Source organism: Nematolebias whitei, chromosome 16 (assembly GCF_014905685.2).
Source record: "Nematolebias whitei isolate Nwh7 chromosome 16, NemWhi1, whole genome shotgun sequence".
Taxonomy (NCBI): Eukaryota; Metazoa; Chordata; class Actinopteri; order Cyprinodontiformes; family Rivulidae; genus Nematolebias; species Nematolebias whitei.
Window position 1 is genome coordinate 10,178,693 of NC_056513.1, and position 15,386 is coordinate 10,194,078.

The 15,386-nt window shown below is 41.5% G+C and overlaps 1 protein-coding gene across 8 annotated transcripts in view; it reads right to left on the bottom strand.

Annotated features, from left to right (window-relative positions):
- The window catches only part of crebbpa (CREB binding protein a), a 39,868-nt gene that overhangs the window by 13,352 nt on the left and 11,130 nt on the right, over positions 1-15,386 (bottom strand). For 2 of the 8 annotated variants that reach the window (XM_037689663.1, XM_037689658.1), the window contains exons 3-16: positions 12,631-12,810; positions 11,982-12,240; positions 9,230-9,343; positions 8,258-8,524; positions 5,768-5,867; positions 5,494-5,631; positions 5,254-5,371; positions 4,916-5,087; positions 3,889-3,951; positions 3,570-3,691; positions 3,156-3,362; positions 2,546-2,845; positions 2,043-2,207; positions 981-1,152 (exon numbers count right to left, since the gene is read on the bottom strand). In XM_037689663.1, coding sequence (XP_037545591.1) covers positions 981-1,152; positions 2,043-2,207; positions 2,546-2,845; positions 3,156-3,362; positions 3,570-3,691; positions 3,889-3,951; positions 4,916-5,087; positions 5,254-5,371; positions 5,494-5,631; positions 5,768-5,867; positions 8,258-8,524; positions 9,230-9,343; positions 11,982-12,240; positions 12,631-12,810 — 2,377 coding nt within the window. Of the gene's footprint in view, positions 1-980; positions 1,153-2,042; positions 2,208-2,545; positions 2,846-3,155; positions 3,363-3,569; positions 3,692-3,888; positions 3,952-4,915; positions 5,088-5,253; positions 5,372-5,493; positions 5,632-5,767; positions 5,868-8,257; positions 8,525-9,229; positions 9,344-11,981; positions 12,250-12,630; positions 12,811-15,386 lie in introns of all 8 variants that reach the window. The other 6 variants (XM_037689662.1, XM_037689657.1, XM_037689659.1 and 3 more) reach the window with 3 other exon arrangements.

Below are 15,386 nucleotides of genomic sequence, written 5' to 3' on the forward strand. Positions count from 1 at the left end.
GAACCTCCCAACTCTCACATTGGAGGACAACTGCTCTAACCACTCAGCCACAGCCGCTCTAACAAATACTAAACAAAACAATAGTGAATACATTTTATCTGTTGATATTAAAGGGTAAAGTATAATTTTGTTCACAGGACCTGACTTTATTTTGTTAGATTGTTTTTACCTGAATCAGGAAACTTTGTTCATAGTTAACAAAATAAAAGTGATACATTTTAGATAGATCTGAAATTGTATCTATGATCATTACTGGGGGCGGCACGGTGACGCAGTTGGCAGAGCTGCCGTCTCTCAGCGAGCAGGTCACCCCAGTTCAAATCCCGGCCGGGGGCCTTTCTGGGTGGTTTGCATGTTCTCTCCGTGCATGTGTGGGTTTCCTCCCACAGACCAAAAACATGCATGTTAGGCTGATTGGTAACTCTAAATTGTCCCTAGGTGTGAGTGTGAATGGTTGGTTGTCTCGTTTGTCTCTGTGTCCCTGTCATGGACTGGAGACCTGTCCAGGGTGTCCACCGTCTCTCACACAGTGACTGATGGACATGGGCACCAGTGACCACCATGACCCGAAAAGGAAGAAGCAGATAAAGATGGATGGATCATTACAGTCTCCAGTGGTTCAATAACTTGTTTTTGATTTGTTCACTAGGTCCATTTTCAGCGTTAACCTCACACTGTTTTAGGAGCACTAACAACAATTATGATGGAAAGCCAGGTGGTTGAAATAACACATTTATAAGTAGGTCTTCGACTTTTAAGATTACTTCTCAATGTTTATAGCATTGCTACTAAAAAGGGCAACTATTTTAAAGTAACAAACCCTTTGTAAGAACTTTTTTCTCCAACAAAACATTGAAAAAAGATCCTATAGAGGTATTCAAACCAAACAAATGGGCTGGTTGAATACAAAATGCAAGATTTCGAAGGTAGAAGGCTACAAATCCTTCAAGTTTGTTTCATTTCCTTAGCATCACACTCACTTTTCCGCCGTGATTGAGAGGGGGACGAGGAGGTTGTGCTATTAGAGCCAACATCCTCCTCTTCTTTGGGTTCAGTCTTGATTTCGGGCTTTTTCTCTTCCACCTCCATTGGCTCCGGGTTTTCCTCCGGCTCCTCCTTCTTTACGGACACTGCGGCAGACTCATCCTCCGTCTACAGATAAGAGAACAAAGCATCTTCATGTCAGAACCACATCTGAAACAATTCAAAAAGCTTTTTGAACAGCAAAATTATACAATAATGTTGTGTCTGTAATGATGTGAAGATGCAGTCTGCATGTTTGAAGTTAATTTTAGGCTTGAGTGAGTGTCCAGTTAATTATACAATTTCTAGAATTATTTAAATACTTTCATTGAACCTCAATCAAATAAATTGCTTTATAAAATAATTGGTACAAATAGCAGCAAGGGGAAAAAGCTATTACAAACATTATTAGGCAATCCAATTAAAGTCTATTTAAGGCAATGTTTTTCAATACTAGTTTGGATTTTGAAAACTGAACTGCCTTCTCAGCATTTACCAATAATTTATTCAACCAAGTTCACAAGCGTCTTTGTTCAGAACCCATAAGGTTGATGTCACACATGTTGAAGCACAGAAACGTCTAAAACCTGCAGGGCAGTCAATACTGAGAAGCAGGACAGGGAAAGTGGTCGTTTAAAAGACCCGTTTTGAAGCGTAACTCGTGCAAATATTCTAGTTAGCACGTTTCAGCCACACTGTACAATTCTTGAGAAAGCCCAAGCTGGTGGAAAAAAGGGTCATGATTGATATCTATAAAAACGGGTAGGTTTTTTTTTTTGCAATACAAGCTGAAATTGATGGACATGGAAAAAAAAAACCAACCTCCCTCTGACTTATGCTAAAAATTGAGTACATGAACTGATGAAATACAGAAGGCAAACTAGCCCGTGATTCATAACAGAGCTGTAGATGAAGTCTTATATAAATAACAAATAGTATAATCTAGATAATCTTGGAAAGTTTAAAACAAAATGTGTGTGATCGTTTGGAAAGCACTTCATGTTGCAGCTCATATTTACCTCCATCTTGGGTTCCGTTTTCCCACCAGCAGCCTCAAATTCCTGGTGGTCTGTGTGTGTTTCTGTTTTAACCTCCGTCCCAACGTGCTGCGGGTGCAGGTCAGCACTGGCAGCCGAGGCGGGAGTGGGCACCCGGTTTTCCAAACTGGCTCCAGGTTGGGAAAGCTGAAACACAAAAGAGGAAAAGTGGGGAGAAGACAACATAAAAAATATGATATTTGGCAGCAGTTCAACACAAGTTTTAGGTTTGATTAGCATGCAGGGCTGCAGCTGTGACACAAGTGCATGCAGCCTTTATTCACCATTGCTCCCTATGTATGAAAACTGTGACATTCCCATAGTGATGGAGGCTACAAACAGTGGTGAAGATGCAGTTATTAGAAAGATGGGTGTGAATGGAATGGAACTGGTGCATGGCAATCACAGGGATGGCAGTTTGCATTGAAGAAGGGGGGAGGAGGGAGGAGTCAAAATGGAGGGCATGCGGAGGGACTCAGTCTCACCGGTGTGGTTGGGGGCTGAGGGGGCTGCGTCTGTGCCGCTGCAGGGAGCTCCGCCTGGGGTTGGGACTGAGTGGGGCAGGGTGGGGTGGCACCCTGGGCTGGGGCTGGGACAGGGAGTGTGGGGGTGGAGCTGCGACTGGAGGACTGGGTGAGCGGCAGGTTAGTGGCCCCCCCGGCCGTAGAGGCAGAGGAGGCTGTAGGAGGCGGCGTGGAGTGCAAGGGGGTTTGGGAGGAGGATAGTTGAGGGCCCAGCTGGGGCCCGAGTGCATTCATGGGAAGGTTAGCATTCTGTTGCTGCTGCTGGAGAGAAGGATAAACACAAAGAGCCGACGAACACACACACACACAAAACAAGCGACAAACGTACAATAAAAAAAGTCAGACACCACCACAAACAACTTAGGGTTTAGAGTGCACACTGTGATTCATATGATCAATTAAAGAGCAATTAGTGTGTCGTATGATTGGTTAATGCTTTTACACTTTAGCTTCCTGGCAACAATTTGGAATTCGTATGACTTTGTGTCAATCGTTTCCAATGAAAACATTCAAACCAGATCGGTTCTGCAGTTTAGTTTACAACAGCACCTCATCTCGCCTCATATCTCACCTGGCTGACGGCAGCCTGAGCCGGGGGCTGGCCCATGCTGGGTCCCACTGTGACGTTCATGGTGTTCGAAGGAGCAACTACACCTGACCCGGGAGGAAACTGAGTCTGAGGCATGAACTGTCCCTGGCTGGCCGTTTGGGCCACCAGGTTGCTGTGCCCTGGCATCATGCCCTGTGCCTGGGGCATCCTTGAGGGAGACATTCCCACCTATAGGGCAGACACAAGAGTTTTACAAATACAAAATAAAAATAAAAACTAACCCATCTGGAGTACTCTAAAAACCTCTTCTCAGTAAACCATTACTTGTTAACTAGAATTTTTAATCAAGCTGCAGTAACTTATACAAGAGAAAATGCTAAGAGCTAATGATAGATTCATGCCAGTGTTTGCATTTTGCTCCTGTGGGTTTCTTACCGCTGGGACAGAGCTTATGTTCATTTGCTGCGGGTGGTTCATAGGAGAAGCAGCTCGGGCTCCCATTGGTGCCTGAGACATCTGAGGGTTGGGCAGAGTCATGTGGTTGAACTGGTTGATTCCTGCACGCCAAAAAACAAAATTAAAAAAATGTGGGGCCAAAAATGTTGATGACAAACAGGAAGTCAACAAATACAAAAACAATATGTAAAACCAAAGCTGCATTTCCACCCCCCCCCCCCCCCCCTCATTTAGTTTAGGCTGGGCCCTTTACAGTGGCTTTAAGTAACTGAACAGAGACGTAACATTAAATGCTCACCTTGTGAAACCTGCATGCGATTCATGATTTGATTTGGCATGTTTGGTAAAGAAACAGGTCCATCTGTAAAACAAATATTAAGACCTATTACATATACAACAAACAGCATCGTATACATCCTGGTTCAGACCAGGAATATTGTTAATCAAGGGTGCCCAATACGTCGATCTCAATCTACCGGTTGATCTTACAAGGTGCTATGGGTAGATGGCATGGCATAAAAAATGAATAAAAATAAGACGTCAGCCCATCATCCATCCTCACCATAAAATTTGTCACTTTACAGAGTACAGTCAGTCTGGCCCCGTTTAGAAGATGTGAATTCGGTCGTTCATTTACACAACAACGGCCCCCGTTCTCTCTGAAACTGAAGGCGGTTTCACACCTGATAGTCCGGTAGACTCGGTTCGATTGGGGTTCAAAATTCAGAACATTTGTTTACATTTTCAGCTGGTGCAGTTCACATTCACACTGCACTGAGTCAGTCGAGCCAACCTGTCCCCCCACCCTCGCCTGTGGTGGTGCTGCACCAAGAACTACTGAAGGAAATAACACAAAAACCTCTGAAGAAGACACTTCTTCTGCAGCGTTTCCCCTACCATTATACAAGCGGGGTGCCCCACCCCGTCAACAGAAATGAGCACCCTGCCTACCAAACCGAACTGGCCCCCACCCCAGCACTGACATAACACTAAGCTAGCAGAGCGAAATACAGGCTATATAGCTAAAAAGCTAAAAGCAGTGCCCACGTTGCCTTTTCTCTCAAGCTTAACCCCCCCACCCCCCCACACGCGCTCAAAAACTGTCTGTATAAACAGTGCACAACTCAAACATGTCGCGCTAAGCTAGCAGCGTGCAATACAGGCGGTCTAGCTAAAAAGATAAAGGCGCCTCTTCCCTCATGCTGAACACCCCCGCTCAAAAACTGTTGGTACAAGCTGCGCTCAGACACGTCTCCGTATTTGTCGTCTACAAACAGTCTGAGATTTTACCTCTGAAGCCATTTGGCACATACACTTGCACTCACTCTGCGGTCTTGGGGCCAAAGTATTGGGCTGAGGAAGGCCAGGTTGTTGGGGCCCCTGTGCAGCAATAGGCGCCTGGTTGATGATCTGCCTCTGTAGTCTTGAACGCCTTTTCTCCTCCAGTTCTTTTTGGATTTTATAAATTTTCTCAGCCAAGAAGTGATAGTACTCGTCCTAAAAGTAAAATAAAAAAATATATAAAATTGTAGACAGTGAAGTTTTTAAAAGCTTTAGGTAAACTGTAAAATTTGAAGCAGGAATTTCTAGATGTATTTTTTTGATGATGCAAAGAAATTTTGTTAGGGCACTGATGAGAGACATCTTTTTAAATTAAACTTACCCGGCTGTTAGCAGACTCATACATGTCCCCCTCTACCTTTCTAGCATAGGCCACCAGATTCTCCATTCGTCTGTCCTTCAAAGCTGCCGGGTCAGGGGTAGGGAATATGGCTTGTACTCTGTCACACACAAAAGTAGAAATGACAACCTCTGATAGTTTCAGCTTCTGTACTTCAAGCATCTGGATTTTAAAACACAAGCCATGAACCGAGTAATAACTCAGATTGATGTGTCCACTTACAGTTTGTGTACGAGGTGATTGCGCAAGTCCTGAGTGACATGCTCATGCCAGGCTTTCCTGGAGCCTGTGGCAGAGATGGGTGCTGCTGTAGGTAGGTTTCCCATTGAGCCCACAGCTGATCCGTCTGTCAGCAGAGGACTGGAGTGAAACGGGATAAAGGTTACAAGAAGCACTACATTTATTCTTGTGGTTATTACATAATTAGAAGTACTTTCATTCTCTTGGAAACAAGTTTGGAAAAACATTAAAGTTAATGTAAGAGGTAGGGACTGACTTGTTAGTGTTGAGCGTGTTTGAAAGAGCGTCTGTGTGCAAGTTTGTCTGTTCTGAAGTGGTCACACCCATTGTACCACCTCCAAGAGCCATCTGGTTACCTGTAAAAACAAAATGATGTGAAGAAGGAGAACATCAAGCTTCATCAACACAATACTGCACTTTATTCTAATTTTATTACCTTTAAAATCAATCTGATATGCATGTTTGCATGCATGTATTCATTGATTCAACATATGTGCAATTACTATGCATTTAAATAAAATACTCTACTCAAAACTTTACAATATTTGCAAAAGTCTTACGCCAACCTTTGCCTGTTTTTTTTTTTTTTTTTTACTTTTGGCAGCTAAAGTGGAAGTTCTTCATAAAGCCCTAGCCACTTTTAAACTTTATCTTTAGGCCAGTCACAAAAACACAATTTGTTTATTTTCTTCAGTAACATTTCCATTCGCTTAAAAAAAGATTAAATGGACTGACAATGAGTAAAATTAATATTCAGTATCCAAAGAAAAACATTGGAGAAAAAAAAAGCTTGGCGAACTACTGCACGTTTAACAGAATCACAAAACATCGGGCTCCTTGAAAGTAACATTCTTTCAGCGGTGGCTCGAGTTAATGCTGGGTGCTTGGGATTTGAAAGAGAACATGGGACCTCATGTATGCATACGCACAAAAAGCTTGCATATGTCATACAACACACAAAAAAATGAACATTGCATAAATATGTGCATGCCACCACACCATCTTTTTTAATGGACGGTAATACACTAAAAAGTACTGAAACTCAACTAAATGTACTGAAATATGGCCATTTGTTTTTCTAAACTCAAGGCAATGTAAACTGTAAAGTCTTCTCTATTTTTGCCACATGTAGATGTAAACACACATCAACTCTCGCAAGACAGACAGTTGAGGTGCATTAAATGCACGTGAATTATCGAAGGCGCGCTTCCACTCTCACTAGCTATGTTTACATGTGCAAAATTCTTTGATTGGATTGAAATGTATTCAGATAAAATAATCCAAATGTATCGTTTACATGGGCACAATCCGTTCACGACGAGCGTTTACATGCAGCGGGCTTTTATTCAGAGTAGAAGCACTGACATGCAGAGTGGCAAACTCTCCTTAAAAAAACACAGAAAAAGAAGTTCTACTTCCGTGATGAGCATAAACAAAAGCTGAGCGCCCAAAAATGGACCCGTGCCAGGTTCTGACGACGGTGGAGACGTTACTGCACTCCCTGATAGAGCTACAGTTAATGCAGATAATTTTGAGCTCTTTCAAAGTTTCTTGTAGAAATGTTGTATTGCTCACTGACCAGTTTAGCTTCCCTGACATATTAGCATCTAGTCAGGTGGAAATACGTGAGGTAGACATAGGTCACACATGTGCAGTCAGGTCAGTTTCCACGACCGGAATAAAATGATCAGATTAAGTGTTTACATGCACACCGGATTATGAATCGGCATAAACCACCTGTCTCATTCAGATTACAAATTCATTTGGATCGAGCTGAATCAACAAAGAATAATCCAAATGGGGTGTTTACATGACATTTATTCTGAATGGCCGTTTAATTTGATTATTTATGTCCATGTAAACATAACTACTGAGAAGAAAACAGTCAATCAACACAATTCAGAACAAGTCACGTGATGGTTCCTAAAGTCAACAAGATGTAGATAACGATAAATCTGTAAACAGCTGTGTCAAGTTGCACATAATTGTGGAACAATGGCACGTTGGAGCTGCTGGAGGATATCAGCAATTAAATAATTTGTAGGGAGTGTGTATTCAGGGATGAAATGGAGCTGCTGTCAAACAATAATACCTGGCTTATTATCTGATTTAGAGAACCAGTTCAAGTCCTCATCACTCTGGGGTACCTTGCAACTGAAGCCTTTCAGAGGGAGCTGGCTGACAGGTCGAGTATTTTACAGTCGTCCCTGAAATGATTAAAATAAAACTACACCGTGCCTGAAACACTCCGATGTGCACCAACTCGTTCCCTTACATTAACTTTGATGTCGGACCACTTATATTTTTATTTGAGGCAAGGACCAGAAATCAGATCACGCAGCATTAACCACCTTCTGCCACTTCCTTTTTTCTTACCAACCCTGAAGGAATAACTACCAAATATTTTTTTTTCTAACACTAGTAAATTTTTTATTTCACATTCAGTGCCTTTGTCATGTTTATTTGAGCACAGGGTGGAAGCTGGCCATGTATTTATCCTAATTTGCATATTTATTTATGAGAGGGGACAGAGTGGTCAAAGTGGAACGTGCAGCTGCGCTCTACTCCAGGTAAATTGTGATATATGAATTGTGTGTGTATTCTGTGCATGTGCACTTGTAGAGTTTTGTCCATGGGCCGACTTTCAGTACGAAAGTTGCACACGTTTTGTACACGAGGCCCCTGACAGATTTCTTCAAAGATTATCACAAAGCATTTGTGATCAAACATGCCGGGGTAACTTTACCAATAGTACTGATGGGTCTCATCTGTTGTGAAAGTTGTTGTTGCTGGCCCGGTGAGTTCTGGGCACCGGTTGTTTGTCCAGGGGGCTGCTGGGAAGTGGCCTGTCCTGTGGCCTGACTGCTGTAGGGCAAACCAAGAGCTGCGTAGGCTCTCTGCATGGAACTGGGGTCTATAGGTGCTGAGGTATTGATGGTGGGTGCACTGGGCTGGCCTATGCCAACAGTGGACATCGGGTTCTGGAGGCCTGTATTTGGAGAGTTCAGCAAAGCTGAGGAGAAGAATAAGAGCAGTCAGTCGAGGGAAAACAAAAATCCTTGTATACAATTAAACATTCATCAATATAATTTCTAATCTTTGATAGGGTTTGACATTTCATTGTGATAAAATTAGAAAATGTATGGCTGAAACAATTAAACAAGACATATGTGCAAGACACAATTTTAGCAGATTTTTTTGAGTTTAGTTTCTGAAGATGCTAAAAATGCTCTAAAATGTTTTGAATAGACCAAAAGTGAAGGAGATGCCAAATTTGGATGACTTTGAGAGCAACTATAAAAACCCAACATCCAGTTGTTTTGTGAAAATGCACAAGCACAATAAAGACCATTTCTGTTCTTTAGACCATATCTAACTACTGTGGGTCAGATTAGAAATCGAAGAATAAGACACTCTGTGGACTTTAGAGTAATAGAGCTGCTTGACAGTTCTTTTTAAGCACAGAAAGATGTTTTAAATGACTGTTTAACATCATCGTGTTGAATTATGAGATCCAACTACAACACTGTATTACCTCCTGTATTAATTCCTGATTTGAAAGAAGTTGAGGACTATAAAAAGAAACAAACAGTGGTTTCCAAAACTGCATTCAGCTCAGTGAATTAAGGCATTTAAACTCTTTGTTTGGCGTTTGCAGTTGCCGTAGACAACTTGACAGTTTCAACGTTGAGTGTTTCAAACTGCTACTTATACTTACGCTGCTGGGTGCGTTTGTCACTTGCGTTCTTCAACGGCAGGCAGACAGGACAGTCGTGTCGTGTGCAATTTTTCCAGTGAGAGATAATCTGTCTGGATGAAGCACAATGAGCCACTGCAAAAAGAAAGAGAAAAAAAAAATACATGAGAATTTATCACAGTAGATCACCACATACTTAATAGAAAGTTGTAAGAATCTCCTCAGGTATTGAAGTTTAAGTTTACTGAAGAATATAAATATTTACAATTGTACCAAATTTTGTTTAAAATATTGCCTATTGAAGCCAGAGGAATATCGAACACAAATGTCTTTTCTGAACCAGCGCCTCATCTGTAACCAAAATTCAACCAAGTTATTTTAACATTTGATGTGCACAGCCCCGTCGTGCGCTAGGTGCGCGTGAGAAATTACATCAGTTTAAACAGCCAAGTTTAATTACTTGATGAATTTTTCAGTTTAAGATAAAAGCATTAAAAAAATACAAGCGTGCACGAACAGTTGCTCACATGTTCTTTTAACAAATGTTTTAAAGTTGTTTTTGTCATTTTTGGCCAACAGCCAATAATAAAAAGGCATCCTACGCACAAAACTCACAGATCTAAGACATAAAAATATTCTTGTAAAATAAAGTGGTGACAGTTCAATAAAGAAAAAAGTAAACCAGTATTTACAGGTTGACAACTGGACGCAAAGAACATGAATGTATTTATAATATGGATTTAAAATGTCACTCCTCAAAGGCTGTTTTTTTCCTCACTCAGTAGAAAAAAACAATTACCAATTTTTTGGAGTACTACTTCAGCACTGAATGTGACTCGACAACAAAGTTTGTGCACAAATCCACACTTTAAATTACATAAAATGAAGGCAGCACATTGGATCTGAAGCTCTTCATTACTGAGATGTTTGCTCTCCAACTTCAGATCAATAGAATTGTAAGAGTAGAAGTAGAAGTATTGCAACAAGTATTTTTACATGGCCCTCACAGGGCTCTGTAGTTTATCACTGCTTTTTGTTGTGGTTAACTAAGGTTTTAAACTTAATAAAAAGTTGCTTCGTGTCATCGTTGATATTCCCTCGGTAATAAATCTGTTTTCGCTTAATGGTCCGGCCGAGTTGTGCGATAGATGATGCATCACCTTATCGTTTATTTTGATAAAATCCCATGTAAAATTGAGAGTTGCAGAAGTTTATGATAAACTTAATCCTTGAAACTAACAAGGAGAGAACATCATGCGTTTTTGGTAATAACTAAATAAATAGAGACATCTTAAATATAATCTTGGGGATACAAATATTCACCTTTTAGTGTTAATAAAGTTGAATTCAATTCAATTCAATTCAAAAATACTTTATTAATCCCAAAGGGAAATTATTTGTTGTTGTAACTCGTTATCCTCATTTCATTAAGAGATGTTATAGATGCTGATGGCTGTAGACAGGAAGGATCTCTTGTAAAGGTCCATCCCACAGTGGATCCTAAGAAACTGGCTGCAGATGCCGTCCGATCCGTCCACCCGGACTCTGCTGGCCTCTGGTTCCCCCGGGCTGTAGGACCGCCCAAATGCCGGACAGAACTCTTCCCAGAGCGATGGCCACTCCTCCCAGCAGTCTGCCGAGCTCCTCGTCGCTGTGGACAGCCAACTGTAGGTGTCGAGGGACGATCCTGTCCTTCCGCTGTCATGAGCCGTGTTTCCTGCTAGCTCCAGCAGCTGCCTACAGCTGGCAGGTAGATGAGAATGCATCCACAGAACATCCTTTCAACTCATTTGAGATTTGGGGCTGTAGTTGAGATATTATTTGAGTTTTGAGATGTTAATCAGCTGCTGTTGGTTGTAGAAAACTGCCTTGTTGCCATGGTTACGCATCATAACAAATGTCCAAAACTAAAAAAAAGTTTCAGTTAAAAACCTTCCAGCTGCACAGCATCCGATACCAGAGGAAACAATCATCCAAAAAAATGTGATTTACATCCAGAAAAAGAGGAATTAAAGTTTCCAAAAGCAAAATCTCAGAATGAAAGTAACAGAGCTGCTCCAACATGCAGCCACCTTGAGCGGCGCAATTCTAGAATTCAAGAACTAAAGAAGCAGAAACAGTGAATCAAACCGAGACAGACACTTACACAGGCTGTGTGCACTCTCGTGGTGGCTAAGCTGTTTCTCGCACAACGCCGTCTTACTGTTCCACGTTGACCGTTTCGGCTGTTCCCCGATGCAAAATCCTTCACCACCCTGACAGTCGACCGGCCACGCTCTAAACTCCTCAATTCCCAGCCACATTAACAGAGTTTGCATTTACCCATTTTGTTTGTGCTCCTCAAGTTTTCCTGCTTTCCCTCCAATGCACGACAGTTGAGCACTGACCGACCAGAAACAATTAATAATGGTTCCGTGCGTTTCTCTAATATATCACCCTGATGAGCATGTCTGGCTGAGCGGTTTCCAAAACTGTTTCTCATTTTTCTTGAAAATAAATTAAAAACATTTAATGCCACTGAGTTTCAAATATAATGCTTTAGAATGTGATTTAAGGCCTTAAATTTTGATGAATCCATTTAATGATGCTTTTTAATGCCCTGCAGAAACCCTGCATAATCTAAAGATGCTTCAATAAACTCTAACCTAATTAAAGACAAAAAAGTGGGCATTATCACGGCAGATTCAGAAATAATGAGCAAAAGCCCATTTTGTAAAAATGCCTACATCTAGTTAGTAATTAATATTTTTTGTTTTAAATTGTTAAAACTCACCCTGGCAGGATTTTCCAGCCTGACAGTGGGTCATGTGGTTCAGGACGTTCTTCATGGTGCGGCAGTGAGGCAGGGAGCACGCCCTGACCTCCCCATTAGCTTGTTCTCGTCGCTGGCACTTGTGTGCATGAAGCAGCAGGACCAGCTGCTGCTGGATCAGCTTGCGCTTCTCAGGGTCGGCTGTTGGCCCTGCCGAAGGCACCGCCACGCCTCCACTGCCAGGCAGCGGGAGCATCGCTGACTGCTGCTGTGGCTGCTGCTGGAGCTGCTGCATGGGTGGCAAAGTAAAAGGCACACATCTCAAACTTGTTACAGAGTTTAAGGAGTACCATTTTACTTTTTGCTTAACAACTCAGAATAAAACACAATTTAGGGCTAGAATAAAAACAAACAAACAAACAAACAAACATTTGAATCAGTCAGTAAAACAGAAATATGCATAGGCAAATAAATTACCTGCAAGTTATCATTTAATTTACCAGATACAAGCGCATACACTCTTAGTCCATCCATCCATCCATCCATCCATCCATCCATCCATCCATCCATCCATCCATCCATCCATCCATCCATCCTCTTTACCTGCTTCTTCCTAAATGCTACACTCTCATGTACATGGAAAATGTACATTTACAACAAAAAGACTGACCATGTTTGGCACGCTTGTAACAGCGGCACCCTTGAGTTCATTAGGGAATGGTGGCAGACTGTTAGCGAGGGCAGCCTTGTTTTGGAGCTGCTGCTGAGGGTTTAGTTGCTGTCCTGGTCCTGCAGCTCCCTGACCATAAGGCTGAGCCCCAAACGGACTTCCATTGGTACCAAGGCCCATCTGAAAATGCAGATGACAGAATTTAATTTAATTTTGTAGCGCTCCATTCCTATTGCAACTTTTGATGATAATTTTTGTAAGAACCACATTTAGCTTAACAAGTAAGTATTTTACACTTTTTATGATCAAGTATCGATTTGGAAACACCCAATTAATTTTCATGAAAGTAAAGATAGTCTTATTTTTATTACTGGTGTTATATTAAGAATTTCACCTACAGCATGATTACTTTTCTCACGGTTCCACCAGCCATTTACACCAACCAATACCGCAGCAAAGGTTCAGCCATGTCAATGTCAGTTTGTAACTACAAGATCCCCTCTGCCAGGACAAGCAGCATCTCAGCTGTGCCAGTTTACTGGTGTCTGATTAAGTCTAAATTAGCATAAAGATGCTCTGGAACCCAACAGCTTAGAGTGACACTTGCATTTGGCATGAGAGGGCAACACTTGGTTACAGAATAATTTTAGGTAATTTCTCCCCCTTACCACCTTGATTTAATAAAGGTACAAAAAGAGAAAGATGTGAATTTATTAAATACAAAAAAATTAATAAAAGTACAATAATATTTTACGTTGTATTTTACGTAATCTATTTCATACATATTAAACAGTTTTTTTTTAAGTGGCCAATTTTTTTCTGATTAAAGTTGGTCTGTTTTTGTCTAGCACCATTTAGATGTATAACACCAGAGGAAAAAACAATCCTTGATAGTGTCTTGCTTGACACACTGATTAACTTGCTGGTGCTCTCTCATCCATAAAGCTGGAGACCAGACTAGAGTCTGCCATGCTGGGCAAGGCTGCACCTCCTCAGGCTGTTGACATCGCTCCAACAGATCAGAAAAAATAAATAAATCCCAGCTGAGACGACCGGGCACTGGCAGCCTTTCAACACAGCTGAGCAGGAGGGGACACAAACACACCCCCTCCATTATGCTTCCCATTCAGCCCGCTCCTCCCTTTAGACACACTCCACATATCAGCAGACTAGGCAGATGCCAACTATCACCTCACCGCCTTGCTGGCAGGCTGACTCTCAAGACTGAACCTTCTTTCATGAAGGTCATTTGTATTTTCAACCAGTTATATAGTTTATAATTAGGGTTCCTCTCACATCACTACTGTAAACCAGAGAAAGCTAAAGGGAAATATCCCCCTTCACCTGATGGGAAGAAATGGCTGTAGTACCTGACCGCAAAAGGGCCAGAAAGAGATTTACATCCTGCTGTTTAGGAACAATTAAAGGCAACTAAACAATTTTTTATTTTTTCAGCTGCTTCCTTCTTCAGGGGTCACCACAGCAAACTAACTCGCATGAAGACTTGGCAATTGTTTTTACGCTGGATGCTCTTGCTGATGCAACCATAGACCACCGAGCTACCACAGCCCTCTGTGTGGAGCAGAGAGCTGCCATCTAGGGTGCCCAGGGGAGCAGATGTTTGGGGTTAAGGGCCTTGCTCAAGGGCCCAGAGTGGTGCAAATGAGGGTGGAAGCAGGTGTGGGTGCTTCACCTTTCCCACCCATATTTTGAGGTTGTCGGTCCGGGTGTGTGTGTCAAACCGGCGACGTTTCAATCACAGGTCCACCTTTACTAACCTCTGTGCCACCACTCCCCAAAGGCAATAAATGATACTTTGTAAAGCCACTAGTTTAGCTGTTGGTGACACAATAGAAAACCAGTCAAGCCTAGAACAGTCAAAAGAAAACGGCACACTTCAACAAAACTTAAAATGTTTTCCTTTTGATTACTTGTTTTTTTTTTTTTTTACTTTGAAAACTTTTTGCTTCTCATCCAAGGAACTTTCTCATTTCGAACAGAAAGGTGTAAATGTCTTGATTTATGCTCAATAATCCAGGTAGATAAATCTAACAAGATTAAGTCAGGTCCTTTGGACGGATCTGTCCAGAGGACCTGACTTAACCTTGTTAGAGAAAAGTATGGAGTTCGAAGCTTTTTAATAGTTGAGCTGTTGTCAGTGCATTCAAAAATAAATCAAGACATTGAATCAGCACGGAGGCGTAAAATCAGTTGTGCACCATTACTAATCTGATGCACTATGCTGGTGTGCAGAGTAGGCCAAGTTTGTGCACCATTTTAATCTCTTATCAGCTGGCATACATATTCCAGATGCCCCACTCGTTTACATCATCTACAGTAAATCTATGCAGGTGGTGTATACACCCATCTTAATTACATGGTTGAATTATGCATAAAGAAGTTGTTAGGCCCAAGAAACAATGCAGTGTTAATAAGACAAAGTAATGAAATCTTATGAAAGTTGATGCATTTGCAGTGGTGCATGAACCACCACTTAATTGCTCAATTGCAATTTTTTCTTTGAGGCAGTTAACCACGTGTGTCGGACTGATGAATGAATAAAATGTAATCTCTCAAATATATCCATGCTGTTGTAAGATCACATCTTCTCTTTCTTAATCAAACAGACAGGTCTCCTTGATGCACGCCATCATCGCTGGCTCAAGTATGTAAAGGTGATATAAAAAAATTCTGCAAGTTTTCAAAAGTAGTGGCTGAATTAAGTTTTTTGTTTCAAATCGTTGTTTTATATTTAT